This window comes from Apteryx mantelli, chromosome 1, assembly GCF_036417845.1.
Source record: "Apteryx mantelli isolate bAptMan1 chromosome 1, bAptMan1.hap1, whole genome shotgun sequence".
Taxonomy (NCBI): Eukaryota; Metazoa; Chordata; class Aves; order Apterygiformes; family Apterygidae; genus Apteryx; species Apteryx mantelli.
The window spans coordinates 145786911-145810183 of NC_089978.1; the positions used below are offsets into that span (position 1 = coordinate 145786911).

The 23273-nt window shown below is 41.3% G+C and overlaps 1 protein-coding gene across 1 annotated transcript in view; it reads right to left on the bottom strand.

The window, feature by feature from the left end:
* The window catches only part of STK38L (serine/threonine kinase 38 like), a 52409-nt gene that overhangs the window by 11595 nt on the left and 17541 nt on the right, over positions 1-23273 (bottom strand). The window contains exons 2-9 of the mRNA XM_067305825.1: positions 10661-10805; positions 8750-8801; positions 7517-7639; positions 6813-6896; positions 3779-3902; positions 3033-3187; positions 2074-2176; positions 1233-1294 (exon numbers count right to left, since the gene is read on the bottom strand). Of these exons, the coding sequence (XP_067161926.1) occupies positions 1233-1294; positions 2074-2176; positions 3033-3187; positions 3779-3902; positions 6813-6896; positions 7517-7639; positions 8750-8801; positions 10661-10794 (837 nt within the window). The 5' untranslated portion in view covers positions 10795-10805. The remainder of the gene's footprint in view (positions 1-1232; positions 1295-2073; positions 2177-3032; positions 3188-3778; positions 3903-6812; positions 6897-7516; positions 7640-8749; positions 8802-10660; positions 10806-23273) is intronic.

Genomic DNA, 23273 nt, shown 5'->3' on the forward strand with positions numbered 1-23273 from the left:
AAAATCCCTTCCCCCCCTCCCTCCCCAAATAAACAAACCAAAACAACCCCCTCCAAAAAGACAGTTTTGCCAAAAAAATCTGACTTTTACTTTGGAAATGGAATATTCTGCTGTCATTTGTTTGACCAAGAACAAAATATTTAATTTGGCTGAATACAGCTGAGACATTTAGTTTTGAACCAGTTAAAAACCAAGAGTATGTTTCCTTTATGAATACTTTTGAAACAAGCCGTTACTTTAACCTTTTCTTCTCTTTGTTGGACTGAACGATGATCCATCTAGCTTCACCACATGGTTCTGCCAGGTCAGTCTTTACTAAATTTTAAGATTTACTCTTTCCAGGGATGCAACTCCAAGAGGGAGAAAGGGCCTGAACTATGAGGCAACATGACTGCAGTGTAATCTCAGTCTATCTCATAATGAAGCCAAGAACAACTCAAAAGCAATTCAGAAATACTGCAGCATATCACTTCCTAAACAGAGAGATCAAAATAAAAAGTTCCAAAATTTTCAGATGTAGTGTTTTGGAACTGCTGCTCAGAGAAAATTATCAGCATGGCTGAAATTCTGAAATCTCCAGGGTGACAGACTGTCTTAATTTTACTTCCATTCACTTAATGCCAGAGTGCCCTTTATAACTTGTCCACTTGGCACTCTGGACCCAGGCTGTGCCACTCCAGTGCCAATATCCTCCGCTGCCTTTTCATAATATTCCCATTCAGCAGAAGAACAAATTTTCCCATGATTCTCTGAAAAAATATCAGACAGCTACTCATCTCACTGCAGCACTGCGAACTGCAGGAGTTAAACGCAGGAGTTTGCAAACACACACAGCGTCAATATGAATTCAGTCAAGCAGACGGACTCAAGATACAGGTTTCCTGAGTGGCTGCTGACACTTCAGATTAGTTTGTTCAAATGCTTGTAAGGGAAACAAAGGCATAAAGAAGTGCAGGGATTCACTAGTCACAGCTCCGAAAACAAAATAACACAGCTGATAGTCACCCTACCCTCTTCCCCAAAACTCATGAGCTATTCCACAGCTGAAATCACTAGACCACCTTGTTTTCAGTGAATTGGAATTTCAGAAGCCTAAAGAGAGCTGCATCTGTAAGTGATGAAGGCCTCTCAGATTTTAAAAACCAGTAGCATTAATGTTCAGTCTTTATCTTATTTTTTTCTGTATACAGTGTCAGAAAAAAAAAAGATTATATTTAATTTTTTTAACTCACCAACTGTCGCCTGTTCTTCTTCCATGTTTCTGCTTTTCTCTTTGAGTTCATATTCTGAAATGCTAATTTACAAAATAATTATTTGATGTTAAATGCATTTGCAAGAAGTAAAAGACAGAAAAGATTGATAGCATGCTGTTTTCAATGAATGACTATTTTGTCTCCTTAAAATGCTTTCTTCTAGAAACAAATACCTGCTTATAACTGGAGAGTGGAAAAGGACAATGAATAACTACTGTCCAATTTGAAGCTGAGAATCACACAAGTAGTATACTTCATCAGCAATTCCAAATTAGAACTTTCTGAAAGTTTTACAGATTAATCTAAGATCAGCAGCCCTTACGGTTGAGGCTGGTAGTGTACATTCAGGTATGATACAGAACATTGCAATGTCTTTTAAACAGCAAGTATAGAATCTAAGCAGAACTGCAGAGGAAGTTTGCGTTTGTAGAATAAAATACTAATGTGGAAGTGTGACCAAGCCATATAGATGAACAACTCTTATGAAAAGATTCATGAGATCTTCATTGACTTCAGTCAGTCAGCACGTGAAACCTATTTTCTGTCTGAAAGCGTATTTTGGCAACTTCAGTAGCATTGGTATGAAATATGCATTAAACATGTATATGCATTAAAACACACATGTAAAGGGGAAAAGAAAAAAACCTATTGAAATCATAATTTCTTTCCTGTGAAATACTTCCATGTTCTGGGAACAGGTTTTTCAACTAAATGCAATCAGCCTGACCAATGTTGCTTAACCCAGCAGAAATGAATTACGATGTGGCATAGCTGCAGCTCAAAACTATTTAAACATTTAATTAGGACACCTTATACTTACAGAAGTCACTTGGTGGGTTGTGTGTAAGGTTCCTGTAAAACTCAGTTCTGTGAGCTTTTTTTAAACCTGTGCATAGCCCAAAATCGGAGAGCTTTACATGACCCTAAAAAATCAGAGAAGATAAAAATATAGTAGTGCTCAAAAAAGAAAGCTGTTTTAATAACTGCACTTGCCTTCTCAGGCCACACATGAACAATGGACTTGCACCGGCCTGTCTAGTCCAAGGCAAGCAGGCAAATAATGATTGAATCTTGACGCACCAGGAGAGCGTGTTTTCTTTCAAAAGGGTTATCATTGCCTGCTGGGAATGTTTACAGTCAACAATTTCACAACAGCTGAGGGCAGCTAGTTTGCCTGGGTTTGTTTTGAACTGGATGCCACTGAGACTCAGAAGCCTCCAGCAGAAATTGCTTTTATTTTGTTTTGATGGTAATCTGGTTTTAACCACATTTCCAAATGTCAACACCAGATAGTCTACAGACTTGTGGATGATGTTTACTTGGCCCATTTCAGGGCTCACAACAGTCAGTCTAACAGCCAGACTGTTCCCACTGGTGAGCAGATAATTAAACAAATGAGATAACTGCAGGAATTGAAAAGATCATTTAGAAAGTAGCACAATCTGAATGTTTCATGCTTTCGCACTTCTTGAATTAACTTGAGTATACCAATTTTTAATGTGTATGAATACAAGCATCTGGACACTCTTAAGTGGGTCTTTTCATGCTCAAAAGGCTTTCCAACAAAGAAACAAAAAGGGTAGTTTTGCTTTGTTAAGCATATAGATATTCTACAAGAAAGAGGTAGTTGACCATTTTCTGCCTTTACTACAGATAGTTTGAATCACTGGTGTGACACTACTGTTTCATGGAATTACTCCTGATTCACACGACTATAAATGACATTATCTGCAGACAGAAATGTTTAAAACATAGGCAGTTTACATGCATGTTACGTGCCTTAGCATCCAGCAAAAGGTTGTCTGGTTTAATATCTCTGTGGATGAATCCCAGCTGGTGAATAGCGTCTATGGCCAACACAGTTTCGGAAATGTAAAACTGTGTCTCCTCTTCTGATAAGGTGTCTTTCTTCATTAGTAAGGTCATCATGTCACCTAAGCAAAGAGAAGAAAATACAGCAGAGAAATCAGACTATTTTAATCACAAGGCTAATTCTATGAGAAACCTCAATAGATTCCAAATCTAACCTTGTAACTGATCTTCTAGCTACTAATTATAAAACTACTACTGCAAGGACCTACAAACCCAACATACTTTTTTTAGTAAACTGCATATAACCCTGTTGAAAATTCTACATATGAATTTTAATTGAATAGCCCAGCAAGATACTTTTTTTATTTTTTATTTCTTTTTACAAAATTTTAACACATGCTACATCTGTCACATAAATAAGCTGATTCAGCAAGAGCAATCTTTTACTGTTACTAGCTTCAGCAGAAAAAAAAGTGGAATATTGGACTAGAAGAATTATTTAATCCAAGTCTGCAATTATATTAACACCCTCCTTAACCTTCCCTCCTCCCCTAAAATCAGGAACAGTTATATTACTGACACTACACTTAAAACAGCATTAAAACTTTGTATTATCATAAATTTCATAGAATGCTTGTTTCTAACATTTTTATAAAGCTGACAACAAAAGCTGAGGAAGAAGTACTTTTATAGCAACACAATATATAGCTTACCCCCAGGTAAGAACTCCATGATCAGGTAGAGATTTCTTTTATCCTGAAAACTGTAAAACATTTTCACTACCCAGGCTCCATCTGCTTCAACCAAAATATCTCTTTCTGCTCGGATATGGGCCACCTAAAATATGTTTTTTTAAAAATACTGTTATTAAAGGGCAATTTAAGTACTTAAATACTGAACATCATGTTATAGTCCTAGTCCTACGACATATTTTCATGATCTTTGACAAAGAAACTGTTTTCATACAGAGACTAGATCCTACAAAGTCGTCAAAAATCCCCAACAGAAACCCATAGAATTCAACTGAATGTTGAGAATAACTTTTATGTAACTTTTCAGAAGCAATCTCTAGAAACACAAAGCATAACTATTTAAACTGTTTCTGCTGGTTTGTAAGAACTGAAAAAGTTGGTGGGAAAGTGCAGTTCCCCTTTTTGCCATATCCTAAAATGAAATAAGGTGATTAAAAAAAATTATAAAGCTCTGTAGGGGTCAGCTCAGTAATGCAGCATTCCTCCCGCAAATTCACAATCACACAAATAGCAAAAATGCAATGTGCAACTCAGTGTGCAAATCCTGAGGTAATTATTGGAAAAAGACAGAGCTTGTCTTAAATAATGCAAGACTTAAGAGGTGAAATGACAGATACATCATGATTATTGTCAGAAGTTATCAAATTTCTCATATAAGTATACAAAGAAACGAACTGGAGAAGGGCAAAAAATGAGACGAGTCTTCGGCTGAAGACAGGGGGAAGGAGGGAGAAAAGCAGATGGAGCCATTCCTCCAAGTGATGAGCAGGAAGCCGGCCAAGAGCTGACACGGCCGCCTCTGCTGCTCATGTTGGTCCTAGGCAAGTGAGTCTGGGAACCTCTGACCTTGCTCAGGATATTCAAGTCCCAGCTGTGTCTTTGAAAACTATTAACAAACTTGCACCAAAAATGCATTACGGAATGTTCTGGGATTTGAAACTCTGACTTGAAAGCAGTATCAAAATAGGACTGGTCACAAGTGATGCTGGCATGCTACTGCATTCTGCCACAGGTAAGCAGATCAACCACATGTTTTTAAAAATCAGGGTTTTTTTATTTTGGGGGAGGAGGAAAGGAAGAACTTTGTCCTATGCTAATGCTTCTTTTGTTACCTTCTACTGCAAGTGTTGGTTTTGCCACTCTCACAAGGAGCAGAAAGCACACAACAGAAGAGGCTGGAACACATGCACTAAGTGGGAAGTCTCCAGGTTCTCATTTAGAGAAGGAGATCCTCTGTCACATATATCTATGTGATGCTCTTGAAATGATTGTGTAAAAAAAAAAAAAACCCAAAGCAAAAACAAAAAAACCACTGCAGATCATTATAGGACATACGTAAGTCACATGTAATCTTTTTGGTGCTTTTGGAGTCGTAGTTTAAAAATTTTAACAGCATTTCCAATCAACAACATTCCCACACAGGAGTATTTTAAAGGAGAAGAGGCTAAGATGCATTTAAGGTTGGATCAATACAGAGAAACAAAAAGGTACAAGCCTGCCAATGCTCATTTCAGTCTTGCTGGTAGAGAAAATGTGGCTTTGAAGTCCTCTGGCAACTTTGCTTGCACATGCTGAAGTTAATGTACTTTATTTTCAATAGTACTGTTACTTGAGCTAGCCAGATTCAAATTCTCGTGGGCAAGCCCGCCCTGGGCTACAAAGACGGTGTCATTTTGCTTTGTAGTCAGAGCCCTAGCAGAGAAGTTTATGCTTAAGAGCTACTACCCCATGTATTCACTGGAAACTAAGAATAAAGCACATTGGAATAATGCGCATCTCCTGGGTGTTTTACTAGAATTCTGCATGGAAAAATATTTCTTGACAGCTCTAAGATTCTCGTGTTTCAGATGCCAGAAAGCAACTTCTAGAAAGAAAATATGTACCACTCTTCCAGCTTTCAGGGCTATTTCCAACAAGCAGCAAATGAAGAGTCTCCTTCACTTTTTCCCCAGTCCTACTGGCCAGGAGTAGCTCTATCGTAAGTGTGTGTCCCTCCCTGTAGTAGGCATTCCCAACTCATTTGATTTATCTAGCTCTATCTATTCTATCTATTCTCATTAGAAAATATTTCTTTCCACTCCTCTCTTTCTACATGTAGCTACACCATATAAAATTAAAACTTTGCTTAAAAAACAACCAGGATATCTCCCACTGCCACCCCACTTGAAAGTCTTAATTTTCTTGTATTTGTGTCTCTGCACATCCTGGCTGCTGTGCAGACTATGCTGTTTCTCTCTGGTTCTCTACAACCAGTACATGGGGTTGAGGAGCCAAGAAGTCTGCACCAGAAAAAAAAAAGAAAAAAAAAAAAAGAAAGAGGTGCTGGTACCACTGCAGGAGGATGCCATAAAAGAGCTAATGATGGGGTTTGAACAAGTAGGGAAGATGGAAGTCCTCTAGCTATCCTTTCCTTGGGGCATCTGCACTTAATTTCTTTGCTTTGTGGTGCTAAAGTATTTGCCTCATCCTATGGGGAGTTTGCAGTGAATTGTTGACTGAAAAGCAGAACAAAAGAGATATAAACCCTGACTAAAAAGCAAAACAAAGCAAAGCAAAGCCAAACAATGAGCAGCATGACATCTCTTGGTATCTGGCCATCAAAAGAAAACATCAAGTACTCTCAACTTTTACTTTGGCATGGTGTTATTTTTCAAGAAGCATTTTCCTCGAAATGCAGAATTAGGGATTAAGCACTAAAAGGTCTGCAATGATAGAGGAGAGGAAAAAAAAATCCTTTGTTATTGTTCCAGATTTGTTGAAAATAAAACATTTTCACAAATGCTGTTACATGACCTTATTTCCCAACTTCTACTTTTTCTTTTGTACTGTGGTAGCACTTCCACAGAGGCCTTAGAGACTGCAATACCATTATTAGGGCTACACAGAGTAGGAGCGGAAAATACAAACAAATAATATCTGGCACAAAGAACTTTAGCATCTGGCAATTTTCTAGACAAAGTAACTTTGAAATCTAAGAGCCTTATATAACACAGACCTGCTCTTTCTCCAGCATATCTGCTTTTCTTAGTATCTTCATTGCATAAATATGGCCTGTATCCTTCTTCTGAACAAGGCGTACCTATAATGAGAAATACAACCCAATCAATCCTATATACCTCATAAACTGGACCCCAGTGAGCTATCTACTGGAAGGCTCAAAATTGCAAGGCATAGAAAGGTTCTTTTATTACACATTCAAAAACATATGTATAAAGAAGTATGTCATACCGCATATTTCTACACCTTATACAATGCTGCCATTCTAATACTAGTTAGACAGTAGATAGTTTGAGGTGGTTATTTTTTCAAAAAATTACTAGTCACTAAACTCCAGATGGCTGTGAGACTGCATATGCTAAAATGTAAGAGCCGATAAAACCATGATGTGACACAGGGCAGGGAGGAGGATGTTTGTGGAGAGGAATTGTGCAACTGCGAATCCATCACTTCAGGGGGAAGCATGGACAACATCAGCTGGGGCTAATAGAAAGCTGCAGGAAACTAAGGCCCTTTCATGGCTCTTGATAAATCCATGCACATAATCCATTAACGGTCTTATCCACACTTGCAGACTTACTAAGATAGCTACTCTTCTGCAATAAAACTGCCAAATTGGAACCTCTTCTTCTATAATTAAAATGGTTAATTTTAATGTTCGATCCAATTTTAATATCCTGTTCAAGCAAGAAAGCCACAAACCTCCCCAAATGCTCCTCTTCCTATAACTTTCAAAGATTCAAAGTCATCCAAGCCAAGCCTAGTCCTCTTCAGTCGCAGAAACTCTGTTTCTTTGCGGGCATGTTGTGACCTGCGCAGTTTTTTCTAAAGAAACACATTACATGGGAACTTATAAGTCATTTGACAGTAGAAAGTCAAGATATATAATCTCCCTTCCTGTGAAGTATTCTCCCACCCATTAGGTTTATAGATAAAATGTGATAGAGAAATCTTTCTGAAATTCTCCAAGTATGAGCCAGTTCTAGTTTCTTTATTTCTTTATTTCTTTTTTTAACATTACTGTCTCTTTATATCTAAGTAACAAAATCAGTGAAAAAGCTTACTGGTTCAAACAAACTGCATCAGTCACTGGCCAAGGCAAGGGCTCTACTTTTGAACAGTGTGAAGGAGAAACATCAATAAAAGCTAAGACTTGCACATGGCCAAAACGAGTGATGGCAGGCAACGAGGAGCCTAACAGACAGCAGAGAGCCATATTTTGTTATCTACAGCAAAATCCATTTGGTTTAGGGAAGAAAAATATACTTGTATTTGAAAGAAAGTTCTTTCCAAAGCCTATCATATATTTTGCCCTATAAAAATGTCAACGGGATTCACTCTGAGAGAAGATAAGCACCCACCTATGCTGCCAAAGATGCCAAGGAGATTGCAGAGACTGCTAACGAGGCCCATCTATCTCTCTGGCTTGCTGGATTTTGTACTAGGATGATAATGTCATTTAAAACCACAAGGTGGCATTATACACCCACTTTCGCCTTTCACTCTTCCCAGAAGTTATGTCAAACTTGAGACCTGACTGAGGCACTGTTACTATTTATTTCAGTGCCTATGCTGAAGGTAGTACAGGCAGCAGTGATGTGATGGACCTCAGAAAAGTAATTTATTGACCAAAATTCTGAGACATGCCAACCGGATAGAGCTCCCTTCAAGTCCATATCCGAATGGAGCAAGGGTGCACCAGCTTCATTGTTTATATGAGAAAACTGGTTCAGCATTTTGGTTTCTACCCTCTTCTCCGATGTGCATCTCATTCTTTTCTTGTCTCTATGCCAAAACAGATGTTAAGCAATTTTAAACTTCATTTACAAGATAAAACTTAATGTCATGCTAGGTAATGTTAAAGGTAAACTCCTCAAATGCCAATTTGAACAACTGTTAGCAAAGCGATCTGTTCAAATATTACATTAGCATTACCTCCTCATCTGCTAGGCCTTCCTCTTCCATAGCCACTTCTAGTTTCTTCTGCCTGCAAAGGAGAGAGACAGTAGTTTTTTTTTTTAATCAAAAACAAATATAGGATTATAGCAAAACACCACAGATACCAGATACCAAAGAGCATGCCTCAGATGGCACATCTGAAAACCCATTATTCACTTTGTGCCTTTACTCATTTGTGACCAAATCTGTCGAAAACGTATAAGCAAATTTAAGCACATGCTTTCTGGACCTGTTTAAGCACATGTGTTTTCAGATTTAGGCATTAAAAGCCCAATCATACAGTTATCATCACTCTAGGAATTTGTATTTCTTTAAATAATCTTTGTTGAACTAAGGTTATTTATTCTGATTTGTAATCCTAACTAATAAAATAATAGAAATGGTGGGGGGAAAAAAAAATTCTCAGCTTTGCCTCCAAACACGTATCATATCTCAACCCAGCATCAGCTTCCACCCGCAGTCGCAGCCTTGCTGACCTTTCCCAGACACTCACACCTGGTCCTGCTCACCTTCCCCTCATGCCAGCTAATTCTCCCCTCCAGGATTCGGCACCACCCTCTCCCACTGGCCTGCTTGGACCCAGGCTCCCCCAGCTGAGACGCCCGAGAGGAGCAGGCAGCCTGGGAGCACCCTGCGGCCAGCTGAAGGGCTAGTGCGCAGCAGCAGGAGCCTGCTTCTACCAAACGTCTCTTTTTCCACCCTTAAGATACGTCCTTCTGACCCTCAGGCGGCAGCTTTCAGAAAGCCACTTGCCTGCGAACAGTGGCTAAGAGTTTGAGCACCATGTACCAGGCAGTTCGTGTCTTTCCTCACTTCAGGAAGTACAGCAGGAGACCCTAAATTAAGGCCCCCATTAAACAGCCTATTCTCATAGCTATAAGCAGCTCAATTACATGGGATAATGACTGAATATGATGAAGAGATGGAAACCCTGCTGCTCAGCTGAAAACCCCTCAATTAAAAACGTATCACCAGGGGAATGATAATTTTGCATGCTGATGACACTTTGAAACACAACATTCATTATAATCAGATGCTCGGCACTTTGACACTTAATTCAGTAGCACTTCACCACAGTGGAGACAGAACGGGGCACTGATGATGGAAATTAAAATGATGACAACCAATCTGTGCCCCAACAGAAGGAGCACTAGCCAACACGGTGCCAGACAAATGTAGAGGTGGGTACTACATTGCCCAAAATTCTTCCAGCCTACCTGAGAGCCTTCCAAACCCACCCACCACCAACCCCGCTCTCTCTCCTGCCCCCCGTTTCCACCCCAGACTACACTCTCTCTCCTTACCCCATCATCCTATCAAGCCCCACAATGTTGATCCTCTTCCCTATTTCTTATATGCTCCCATCTGCAGAGGCAAGGGGTCTCGGCAGGAGCTCAGTGCTGCAGAGCATGAGGAGACACCACAAGCCATCACCTTGTGTGGAAGCAGGTTACTGCACCTACAGCTCTGTAGTATCGACCCCTCTTATGAGGTTTATTCCCTGTGGGACACATGTGGGGGTCGGTCACTAACCCCTCCACAGAAGTAGAAACCTCCCACGTGCTGCAAAATAAGACACTGCACAGAGTGGTTTCCTCAAAGTGGTGATAACTTGATGAGGAGGTAAATTGTATGGGAACTTCAAAAGCACAGGCTCAGCTGCTCAGTGACCGCTTTGCACAGCGCCGGGGGATGCTCACAGGTTTATTGGCACAGACGACAGCTTAAAGGCAGGCTGTGCCCTTAGACGATTAGCTCTTTGCTTCTGAGTAAAGAAGAACGCCTAAGAAACGCTCTGCGCCCAGGGATTAAAGTGCCCTTATGTAAATGCCACCAAAAGTCAACCCTAAACAGCTGCAGAGAGGCAAGAGCAAGCCAAGCCAGTACCTGGTTTCTCGCTCTTCGTGCTGGATAATGAGGTTGCTGTAGAAGTTCTCCAGCGTGAGTTTGGCCACCGTCACTCTCTCCCGGGTGTGGTTACTCATGGGAAAGGATGTTGTAGTCCCTGCAGTCATCGCCATGGTAACATGTACTGAAACAGAGCATGGCAAGTCACTACTCACTTGAAAAATATATATATTTCTCTTCCCCACTTTCCATCCCTAATTTCTTAGGCACTACGAAATTCGCATGAAAGGCATTAAGAAACTAAAAAATTGTATTATAAATTTATCCTGTGATAGAAGAAGAACTTACTGCCCACTCTCTTAAAAAACACAACAACATGTTGGCAAAACAAGGGGTGAATCATTGCAAGAATTATGCAGACTCTGGGCAACTCACCCAGCAGCACTGGTCCACAAATTAGAAAAATGTCCCTCTGGCTGACTCAAGCCCAGCCTGGGGAGAGAAGAGGCAGTGGAGCAGAGAGCGCAGGAGGAGGAAGCAAGAGGACAAGCAGGCTGCTCCTGTGATTGGGTGTGCAGAGTGGTGTCACGACATTTTTAGATTGAAGAAATGCTAGGGTGCTACCGAAAGGACAGGATAAAATGAAAAAGTAAATGAACTGAAATCCTAATACCATCCGAAAGAGAAGTTATATTAAAAAATAGCCATCAAATATCTCAATTTCTAAAGCCATTCAACAGAACTGCACATGGACAGCTGGGGGATTTCTAAAAGCCATCCCATCAAATAATGTAATGGCCATATTTTAAATGGAAAAATTCTGTTGCTGCCTTTTTCTTTTTCTTTTTTTTAAACAACAACAAGCCAGCAAGACTAGAAAACTCTTCCACGCTCTAAGTGCATTAGGCAACCAGCTATTTCCTTTAGGACCATCTCTATGCCATGCTGATAATCAGATGAGCATTTCTGGAGTGGCCCATTCTTTAGAGAGCTCCCTGTATTGGGATTCTTAGCTTTCTGGAGAAATCTTACAACAGCACCCTCCAAATCCAGCTGTAGATACACTGTTTATGTAGATGATGTACTTATGGGTCAGGGCACGCAGTCATGGAGCACTTAAAAACTGGAAAAAAGAGGAAAAGAAAAGAGACAGAAAGACTGCGCTCTCAATTAGATTTAAACCTGGAATGCAAAGAACTTGGATGTGCTTGAACAATCCTTTTAACGCTGGGCAAAGAGGCCTTAAGGCTGCCCTGGCTGAACATCCCCTTCCCCGCAACAGCTGATCCAAGGAAGCAGAGGGCATTAAAGAAAAAAAAAAAAGTACAGTTTGTCCTAGAGCTTGTGCCCTCCCTTGGAAGGGGTTCAGGCACATTAGGGAAGCGCTGCAGCACCCAGGAGGGCAGCCAGGGACAGCAGCGTCTCATCCTGTTTGTTTGTTAGTTTTCTGAGAAGCGGCACAGAAATAAATCCACTTCCTTTTGCTCGTTTCTGTAATCCTTCCATTTCACCAGGGGATTTTTGAGGAAGACAAATCCTGAATTAGTTTTACGATCTCCAAGCTGGTTCTAATGCCTTCGTAGGTGACTTGATTAAAAGTTTCATACTGAAGTAAATTGTCATTTTACACCTCCCACGAGAAGGTTGTTTAATTGTTTGGTTTTTTTTGCCTTGGATGTGCCTGCTCCTCTCCCTCTGTGAGGGCAGCATTTTATCTTGCAGACTTTTAAATGAATTTGGTGTGACAATAAAGTATTTGTTGCTAGAAATGCAGCTGCTGTGTCACAAATAAAGGCGTTTTATAACATTATGTGGATATTATTATTTTCGCTGTGTATTTTGGAGTGTGAAAGATGCCCGAGTTCTGAGAATAAAAATGTATTCATCTATATGTATAGAGAGAGGCTGGAATAGCACTACAGCTGCTTTATGATGCTGCAGCTACTTCTATTTTTTAATCAATATTTTTACCCCCTTCAATTTTCTATGAAAGAAACACGAGAGCTGTCATCTGTTAATAATCTCTACTAAAAATTAAGGCGCTATATTCTTCACACAAACCCATACTCCATAGCAGACGTTTCCCCAAAGTTAGAGAACTCGGCTCTACTCGCCCTGTTCAGTGGGTTATACAGCATTACGCTCTCGCTCCCTTGCTAGGTGGGAAGAGGTAAGTACAGAAGAGGTATCCGCAGAAACGACAGCCTGGCGACACACCCAAATCGAACAAAACAACTGCTGGACACACACCAGCATCCGTGATTAGATTATTTCAAGAAAAGATCTAGTAAGGCAAAAAAAACCCCAAAACTTCTGATCATTTGGGAATGTCAGGATAGTGTAGTATTAACCCAGGCTTGAAATGGATTAACCTTTACTTAAGGTCTAATGAGCGCACTCTAGCACCAGCAAGCAACCAGGTATTTATCATTTGCACAGCTTGTATTCCTGGTAGGATAAAACAACGTGGCAATTTTGTTTCCTGTTAATTTGTTTTCCCCACGCTCCTATACTCACAAACGCAGACGTTACCAAATAGCACATCTAAGTCACTTGATTTTATTAAGCCTGTAGAAAGGAGATAACAATTTTGGCACTGACACACCAAGCTATAAATAGCAGGGCTGAGCCTAACCGTAGGTCTGTGGTAGGAAAATATAGAAGAGAACCCAAGTGGCAAATTAGCAGGCTCAGGAAGAGCTATTTAACAGATAAGAAACTTGCATGGACATCACTGCCATACTAAGGAAGGAGGCATGCATCACCGTAAGCATTTGCTTTCCGCATCCCATGTACCCTCCCCGCTTCCCACCAGCCAGGCCTCTGTACCAAAGCGTAAAACCTCCTCAAGGAAGAATTTAGTTTACATTTGCTCGCTTTGCAGTGGGGTCCCCAGCCAGCCACCAGTTAGTGCTGGCACTGTGAACAAAGCTTTGGAAAACCGCTGTGTGCCTGGAGCTCTCCAGATCCCCCACAGTAAATGCACAAGAGTGTGGACCTGGCAGGAGACACCAGGTATCCTGCAAAATCAGGCACCGACTCGCGGCAGAGAAAACCTCTTCACCCCTCTTCCTGCTACCTCTCTGCTTCCACTAACCAACCCAGCCAAACAAAGCACAAGTCCATATCCCAAACAAAATATTCAGTTGGGAGTAATTATGTAAAATGCTTAAGTATGACCTTTATAAACAAATGATGCCAGAGGGGATGGAGGCGGAAGGAAGAAGCTTCAAAATGGGGCCTTTTATTGAGAGCGCACTACGTTTACTGAGCTCACCATGTTAACGGGAATGTTTTGAAAAGGTGCCACCCAGAGTTCTTGGAAATGCCCTCAAAAACCTACTAATTCACCCAAATTCATGCCATCTGCATAATGGAACCATTCTATTTCTGTTGCACCCCCAGCACTGCATTTGACTTGCTGGCCTGCGAAGAAGGTCACATTAACCAAGCAGCCCTATTTGGCAGAAACTCCTCTGGCTGAGGAAGACCTTTCTTTCCAAAGCGCCTGGTACTTTGGAAAAAATGATACACCGCAGGCTCTGAATGAAAGAGACATCAGAACGATCTAATCAACCCGAGACGCGAAGCAGTCTGTCGCCTGCAGGACTGCGTGTGGGAGCTGCCAGAAGCGGAGCAGCCGTATGTGCTGCTTGGCCCCGAAAAGGAGCTGGTGCCTCCTGGATGGATGGCTGAACTCACAGAGCGAGCATTTCGCCTGCTGCCCTGGCATCTAACGGGCCAGCAGCTATGGAGCGGGCGCAGAGAAGAAAAGCTGCAGATACACCTTGTTTGATGTGGGACAGTTCACAGCAAGAGGTTGATGGGACACCGGCGCAGAGGGCAGGAGCTGAAGGATGCTACCACAGGAACAGGAGGAGATGGGTACAGCAGTAGAAAGGGCATAGCAGGTCCCAAACTAACAAGCTGAATTTTTCAAGAGCCTCGCCTGAGCGAGTCTCTCTCCTAACCCACATCTCCTTTCTGGTAGGAAACACTGATCCAAGCACATTTCTTCTTTTTACTTTCCAGTTAGCAAAGACCTGAGAGTAAAAGGAAGACCAAGCAGTGTTCACCACAGTTTCAGTCTTTGCTCAAGTCTACCCTGAAAGCTCCGAGTCAAAGGCTTAACTGATTTTTCCTGAAAGTGTTTCCATTATTGATAACCCCTAACCCAGCTGCTGCTGCACAAATTGTAATTGCAAACTCACATGGTCTCCAAAGCTCTTTTTGGCAACTCCCACAGTCCATCATTAATGTCTTCATATTAGATTAAGGCTCTGGTTAATCAAAGCCAAATAACTGAAGCACCAAATCCTGCTCGCTATAACAAATCAAAAGAGGAAAGATGGAAGAGGTCAAGGCACCCAGAGAACTAGTCTCCCCTAAAAGAAACATTTGCCCCTTAGCCGGGATCATTTTCTACTCAGGAGGGGAGGAGAAGACAAGGCTCGAGCCCCTCACGCCCCAGGTCTAGCCTTCAGCGCTCCAGCTCTGCATGGAGGTCCAGAGCACACGGAGGTGAGGGAGTGCCCGGCCCTCAGTCCCCAGCCACGACTCCCACTCGGCAGAGAGCATGGAGGTCCAGCCCCCTTGGTCATTTTGGAGCCTATTTCTACTCATCCAGGTAGCTCTTGACTTTAAAGAGAAAAGGTTAATGAAGAAGGAAATGGGACACTGGCATAAAGGTGCTACAAGTCCTCAAGAAATTTGCTTTATGACTCTATGCTATGGTTTCCAGCCTGTAAAGTGGGATAATGAGACAGGGATGTGCAGCAGACTGCCTTAACGGTAAAACTGGTAAAATATCGCCAAACATTTGAACTGTAGTGATGGTGAACTGTATTCTATCAAATGCTCTGATAGAAAAAAAAAAAAATAAAGTCTGCCATTTCAGATCTTTCTAACATACTCTCCTGGCCCTTCATGTTCACCTGTTTAACGATTTCTCATTTCAATATTTTAATGAAGAGATAAATACGTAGAGTGTGCTACTAGCAGTGAGAACTGAAGCCAATCTTGCCATAAAGAATGCCGCCTTCCTTTTTGGAGGATTTCAGGATACCACAGTAACCAATATAACCAATTCTTGCGTTCTCTTGCACAGATTGCCAGTGAAAGAGCAAGTCTGTGCAAGTCAGACAACAGCAGATACCATGGTTGGACTTCATTTCTGTACGAATTGGCCTAAAGATGCCCCTCTCTTTACAGATAAGTCTCCTGCACAACTGTGTTGTATCATATAGCTTGTTCTTACTATCAAATGAATCTGGATCTAACTAACAGCAGAAATACTCTTATTTTGGAAACCACGCGTGTCATATAATTATACAGCAGCCCTTGAGTAAATTTACTCTGTACTCATTACTAAACGCATATTTAAGTTAGGGAGCAAACACCACACATCATTCTTTCAGAGATAAAAACACGTTTTTCAGCAAGCTACAGAACTATAGTACATTCCTCATGCTACCAGGTCTCTGACTCAGATTTGAAACACAGTGTTACATACCTGTTCATGAGGGCAGGGAATACCAGTCCTTCCTCTCAAAGCAGCTATGCCATTTCACAGAAAGGCTGATATAATGATTCTCATTTTTACACCCAAGCATGCTCCTAAACCCCAGCAATTATGAAGCCAGTTCCCTCCTGCAGTAAAAAGAGTAAAACTGCAAAGTTTATAAAGTTCCTATTTACACCCTGAGGGAATTGGGACCTTCAGTGAAAACCTCTGGGTAAGGAAGATATGAAAACATATTTCTGCCTTTCAAAGTTCTCAAGATCCTCTCTCAGCACAACACATTTTGTCACTGAAGTTTCTCTTGAAGTCAAGCATACAAATGGCATTTTCAAGAATTAGAAGTTAAAAGACAAAGGAGAGATACAGTTTTGGTGTCAGAACTGTTCCAAAATAAAAACACATAGCTCAATAAAGTGATTACCTTTAGAAAAAGCCAGTTATCACCACTTTGCATAGAACTGGAGTTCTTCTGTGTGAGAAGCTACAGCATATGTGGCAAGGCTGCTTGGCTGTTTACAGACAACACAGGAAAGCAACCAGCAAAACTGGGCACTCAAAAATAATGGTGGCTAGGACTATATTTAAAAAAAATGAAGTGCTATCTAGGAAAGCAGTACAGATACAGCAAGGCTGGAAGTATGATCACCAGCCCTGCTGTCTCCAAATTATTTGGATTCTCTTAAGGAGAGACAGGATATATATGTGTGTGTGTATGTGTGTGTGTATATATATATATATATATGTGTGTGTGTGTATGTGTATATATATAAAAACAAAAAAAAAATCCACTGTACACAAATAACTGCATGATTCACACCAAAAGGCAGTGGGCAGGGACAGATAAATGAACTAAGCAACCAAAGGCTCGGTGGGACGAGGTGGTGTGACACACCAGCAGCAGAAAGGGGAAGAGCAGCAGCTGGAGCAGCAGCTGCCCAGGCCCTGTGGGCAACTTCGGAAATGTGCCTGTCTAGGTATTATGAGCCGACATGCCAGCATAAAGCAAAGATAAAGATGTGCTAAAACATCTGATACCTCCAATGGTGAAATAGAAGCAGAAAGTGGCCATACTGTGTTAGCATCCCTGAAGGAAAATGTCTTTTTGTACTACGGTGCCTGCTAGCACAAATTTGGCAATCATGTCGTGCATGTTTTCACCATCCAATTGTTTATACTGAACCTCCTCCGGGAGACGTTCCCTGTCTTCTTTTTCTATAAGCCATTTAAAACCCACTTCCAAAACTTTTGAGAAGTCTCCAGAAACAAGCAAAACACAAACCTACAAAATCTTGAAGTCTCAGAACAGGAAGCAGACAAGAAAACCTCCACACAATTCCAACCTATGTCAAATGTGGGGCCAATATTTTTCAATACTTTCCGTTATTACTAAATACAGATTTCTATGTTCAAAATGGAGCCTTGCCCAAAGTTCACTAATGCCAATGAAAAAAACGTCATTTCAATAGATTTTTATTTAATATTCTTGTTTTGGCATCTGGATGATGTTAGTTGTGCTACTGAAATTCATAGTTATGAGATCAGCATGTCTTCATGCACCGCTCTGGGACATGAATCAGAAATAAAAATAAATATTATATTCCTACATAATTCATGTTTTCAGTAGTGTCACCATTCACAAGCCTCTATTATATTTAATATGCTACCTGTTCTCTGCCAAATGCAGCAAATCAGATACTTCGCGCACAGATTTTTCTTCAACGTTATTGCCAAAACAGATCTGACATCTTTTTATTACAGTCCTTATTTGAGGAGGAAAAATGAAACACAAAATTGCAACAAGCAGCCACTAACACTTCCTTTAGCATTTCATTTACCTCATTTATATACTTCATTTCTTTTAGTTTGTTACTAGTTTACCAATATGCATTATGTCCTAATAAGTTTTGCTACTTTAAAGTTACAGAACAAATTACGTTTTTTCTATTTAAAGTAGCACTAAGAAACAGAGTAAAATTAGTCCTGTCAGAACAGGCTTTGCTATTTAAAAGCAAAAGATGTTCACATGTTTTAGCCATTTTAAGTCATTCCTCCTTTCCCTGTGGAATGTCCATAGTGAGTTGCCCGTTATAGTTGCAGCTAAAAGCAGATAGAGCTCCATGTCTTGCCTAGCCCCAGCTAATAAACCAAACAGAGGAGACATTCCCAATGTCTGACCCCCACAACTGTGAGAAAATCTTGAGGAGATACTCGCAGACAGGGAGAATTCAGGGATGGAAACGCTTCACAGCTCACGCAGCCTCCACAACTGCTGCGCCTCTGGTAGCAAAGACACCAGGTATACCCAGAGCGCTGCAAGGCCAGTAGAGCAACTTGTGGTGTCAGTGGTTGTCTCCAAAATGCCCGTCATATTCAACATCCCTAAACGCCAAAAAAGATTTTAATCCAATGGACCTAAGAGAGAGATGTTTTTTAAATGACATTCCTTCCTTACCTTTGGGTTGACTCCTAAATCTATAAATCCTGTCTACCCCAAAGCATAAGAGAAGGGCTCTGAGTAGACTGAGGCAGAAGGAGAAGAGGGGGGCGGGGGGAAGGCAGCAAAGACCTTAGTTGTACGTGCATGGTAAGCTGGCACTAGGCAGCACTGTTTCTGAAAGAAGCCATCCCACTTTCCGTGAAACCATCTGCTTGTTTCTTTCCCACTGCCATTCACTCCTCTGTGCCAGCACAGGGGACTGTGTAACCTATATTGGGGAACCGAACTGGTTTGAAACTATTCCTTTTAAAGTGTTTTTGCTGGTTTTACTTGCGTTAATTGAAATGAACCATGTTTTTCCACAGGCTACCCCCAGGCCGAGACCAATTCATCCCAACAGAGTTTGTCTGAAGGAAAGGAGCACTAAGCAAACAGGGCCTTATGCATCCTTTTAGTTTGGCTCACAGAAATTAATCTCACAAATCATTACAATGCACCCACAGTAATGATAAGGAAATATTTCCAAATATGGAATAAAAACTGAATATTAGAATTCTGCTGCACTTAAGGATTTCCTGCTATTCAACTAAGTAGAGCAGCAAAAGTCACCCATGAACAGCAGCCTGTGATTCAGTTCTATCCTGCTTTCAATAGGCAGCAAGCACAACTGACAAATGCAAATTCATCTCCCTGACAGGAAAAGATACTGGGTGGGTAAAACTATGTGTGCACAAACACACACACACACACACACACATATATATATATACACACACATATACACACACACACACAAACACACACACATCATTTTTTAAAAAGTTAATTTTTCATCCACTTCAAATAGCAAGGAAACTTTTGACCCAAACATTTTAACATTTGTTTTGACTAACAGAGGGAGACAGCAATTACCTAAAGTTTAGAATTGCAAAACCACTGATAAGGCCACTTTTCATCTCAGCTATACTTGATTCAACCTCTGACGATACAATTACATTCTTTATATTCCACTATCAATAGCTCTGTTCCAAAGTTAACAGCACAATTCTGAGACATCCTGTACTTAGAGCATTCACTCAACGTTGAATGACTTGCAATGACATACCAAAGTCTTCCTGAGCTCAGTCCTTTCAAATAACTCATTTTATTTTCTTTACAAAAGTGCTCTTTGAGAAAACAATCCAATCATTTGGGTCTTAGCAGTGCCCTCTCAAATTACTTTACTGTGCACAACTGTGGTTGCAAGATAGGCACACACCATTAACCTCATGTAGAGAGAGAGGAAAGTAGAGAGTTTGTACTTCCGCTCCGTCATTAAGAGGGCTAGAGCCAAGACAGGAAAGGATCGGAGGAGTCTGTGTCCCCCTACGCTGTTCTGCCCTCCCAGGAGGGCTCCAGCTGAAAGGTGAGCTCAGTACAACACACCGGGGGGCTAAACCAAGCACAGCGCGTGATGGGGAACCTCCAGTCCCATGCAGCCCTCTCTCTGTTTCGGGGTTTACCATGGTGCCTGAACTGAGGTTTTAGTTTACTGGCGATAAGGGAATTCAGTAGCGCTCGCTAAAGGACAAACAGTGCTGTGCAGCAGAATGACGTTTCATACCTTGCTTTAGCTTACTCGCTTCTTCCTTTTCCCTTGGCTCTCCCCAAAATTCATAGTATTGCAACTTTCTGTCCTCTTAGAAGTGTCTACAACAGGAAGCTGCTCTTCTACTAAAATAAATGCATTCATGCTCACTTAAGCATTTTATCGGCTTTTAGCAGGTACTTGCATCCAGCTGTATTTACCAAAACATTGTTTTAAGATCTGCTAAAGTAACTGGCACATAAAAGCCCATGCTTAACATTTTGCTGTAATGTCTTGGACCCCTTGGAATAATTAAGAACAGAACAAGGTCAATATTTCAAAGGTCACTGACCAAAAATCTGCTTCCTTCTTAGTTAGTTATTGTTTTTTTTGATAAAACTATACCATATACAATGGATGACATGTCCCACTTCAAAACATGGACAACTGTCTGAAAGTAAAATTCAGTCAAGTGTATTTCTCTGGGTCTGACTCCATCATGGCCAAGAGACAACTTAAGACAGTGGTAAAGAATAAGAGGAGCTTCTGATGCGACAACTGCATTAAGGTTGCTTGAAATTGTAACACATTTTCAGCTTTGGTCCAAGAAACTGAGCTCAGCTGAATTTTAGGGATACTGCAAAGCCTTTCTATTTCTAAGCAGCTAGGTAGGCAGGAACACGGGGAGGGTTGGCCCTTGGAAACCAGGAGGGATATCTGTATTGGATAGCGCTGAAGGAGAAGAGGGCATTAGGCTTGTTTTTCTTTTTATTGATGTATGTTCAAATACCTGATTCTTGCTAAGCTCTTTTTAGATCACACCAATCAAATTAAATATAGTAATTACACATGATAAATCTGTGCCAGCAAAGGAACTGACTGCTAAATGAGACACAGAACATCAATGACCGCTATGGCCTGTGCAATGCCTGTAGTCAGGGTTAATGAGCACAATGCATCCCTCTGGTCTTAAAAAGCTACAAATGCAGGTAGCGAGTCTTGTTAGTGCATGCACCATTGGAGAGCAGACATTTGCCCATTCAAATCCCACTGCAACAGTTTGTTTATTTAACTATGATTTTTTTTGAGATGGAGACAGCTGTTGGCACATAAAGCAGACTACTGTGATGAGGCCCAGGATACAGAGCTAAACAGATGCTTGACCTAAAAGGGGAATACATGGTAATGCCCTTTCGTGCCTGAAGCTGGGAAGCAGATGTGGAAGAGGCGGGGGGATGGAGCTGTGCCCTGCTCTTACCACCAAAACCATCAGGAGCTCTGGGCACCAGTACCAAGGGTGGAGGAAGAAACATTATTTCATGAAGGCTTGCCACCATGATGGCAAGATCACAGTCCCTACAATAACAACAAAGATAACTGAAAAGAGTGACTACTACCACTCTGCCTTATTATCAGCCAATTTTAGGGTAGAAGAGTCGGGGGGTCCACACCGTCATATTTTTGCATTCCAACAGCAGCCATACATCACCCTGAAAACAAAAATACTGCTCAACAAACTTCTGTCAGCAGCTGAGAAAGGTGAATAAACCCAAACCGTATTTTCTCATGTATTCCACATATCTGCTTGGCACGGCATGCAGGTAGTTGGGGCTTTTATCCTTCTGAGATTTAAATGCCTAGCTGTGGAGAAAAGCAACTCTTTCAGATGCACTCAGACTCACAGAGCCTTGCCTTCATGAAATCTGAGTTGTCCAGCAGCTGATTGCTTAATCTGTCACAATTCTGCTTGCTCACCTCCTCCAGGGTGGAAGTGTGACCACTGGAGTGTTTTGTTATGCATATGTGTATATATACATAAGCCCTCCTACACAATCACATATCCACGCTTCTAGAGGTCAGAGAAAGACGCAAAAGAAAAGAAAGATCTGCACCTAAGTGAAACTTGATGAGGTTTGTCGTGGTCATTAGTTCCTGTGAAAGTTCATTCTCTAGTGTTGGCCTGAGAAAGCTCACTCAAAATGGGTGGTGTTTTCCTTTAAATTAATATCAGACATTTGATTAAATTATCTGGTTTCCTAGTTAAAGGACAAGAGAAGCAAAAGCAGGGTGTGAGCAAAAGCTCTCGCCAGGGCCAGCTACACAAGAAGATGAGAGGGAGAAGGAACAGAGGACATCTGCTCATCTACTTATGTTTCTAAAAAGTACTAAGGCTGCAGTGTATCACAGAATCACAGAATGGTTGAGGCTGGAAGGGACCTCTGGAGATCATCTAGTCCAACCACCCTGCTCAGGCAGGGTCACCTAGTACATATTGCACAGGATTGCGTCCAGGCGGGTTTTGAATATCTCCAGAGAAGGAGACTCCACAACCTCTCCGGGCAACCTGTTCCAGTGCTCTGTCACAGTGTAGCTGCTATACTATGGTTAAACATGCAAGAAGTATCAAATTTCCAAATAAAGAAATCCTAAAGGACCCAGTTTCATATGCTTTCAAGATAAAATTGATTATGGCAAAAAATAAGAGAATGACAAGATAACCTCTCTAAGAGCAAAACCCTCCTACCAAGAAAGCCTTCAGAACAACCAGTCCTGCAACTTGTCCTGAGGGCTAAGTATGCTCTGAATGGCTGAGAAAAGCAAGACTCATCAGTAAGAAGCACTCTTCATGGAACACGGGTCACTTCATACAAAGGTTTAGGCTTCATAGGAAAGTAGAGGCAAAACCGATACATCTGCTCCCACGGAATAGCTCTCACTGCTCCTTTTCAGTGTATAAGTCCCTATAGCCCTATAACGTGACGAAATGTCATTATGCCTCCACTTTATCCGTCAAGCAGAGATTAAGACAAGTGGAGTTACCTGCAGGAAATCTGAAAGGAAACACCAGTTCAGTGCCAAGAAAGGTTATAGATTGAGATGGATGGAGTGGCAAATAAAGAGGTTTTTCAGGCAGTGATCTGGATTGCTTGACAAGTTGGATACAACCAGCTATTTCCCATAAATAGTAACTAGAGAAAAACCCAAATAAGATGTAGAAAGAATGAGATCATTTCCACTTCTGAAACACTATTTAACATTAACATTTCTTATGGAGATGGGCCCTGGGCACAAAGCCCTTGCACAGTAAGGATGGAAGTTGCTGCCAAGTCCTGTTTCAAGGAGTGTC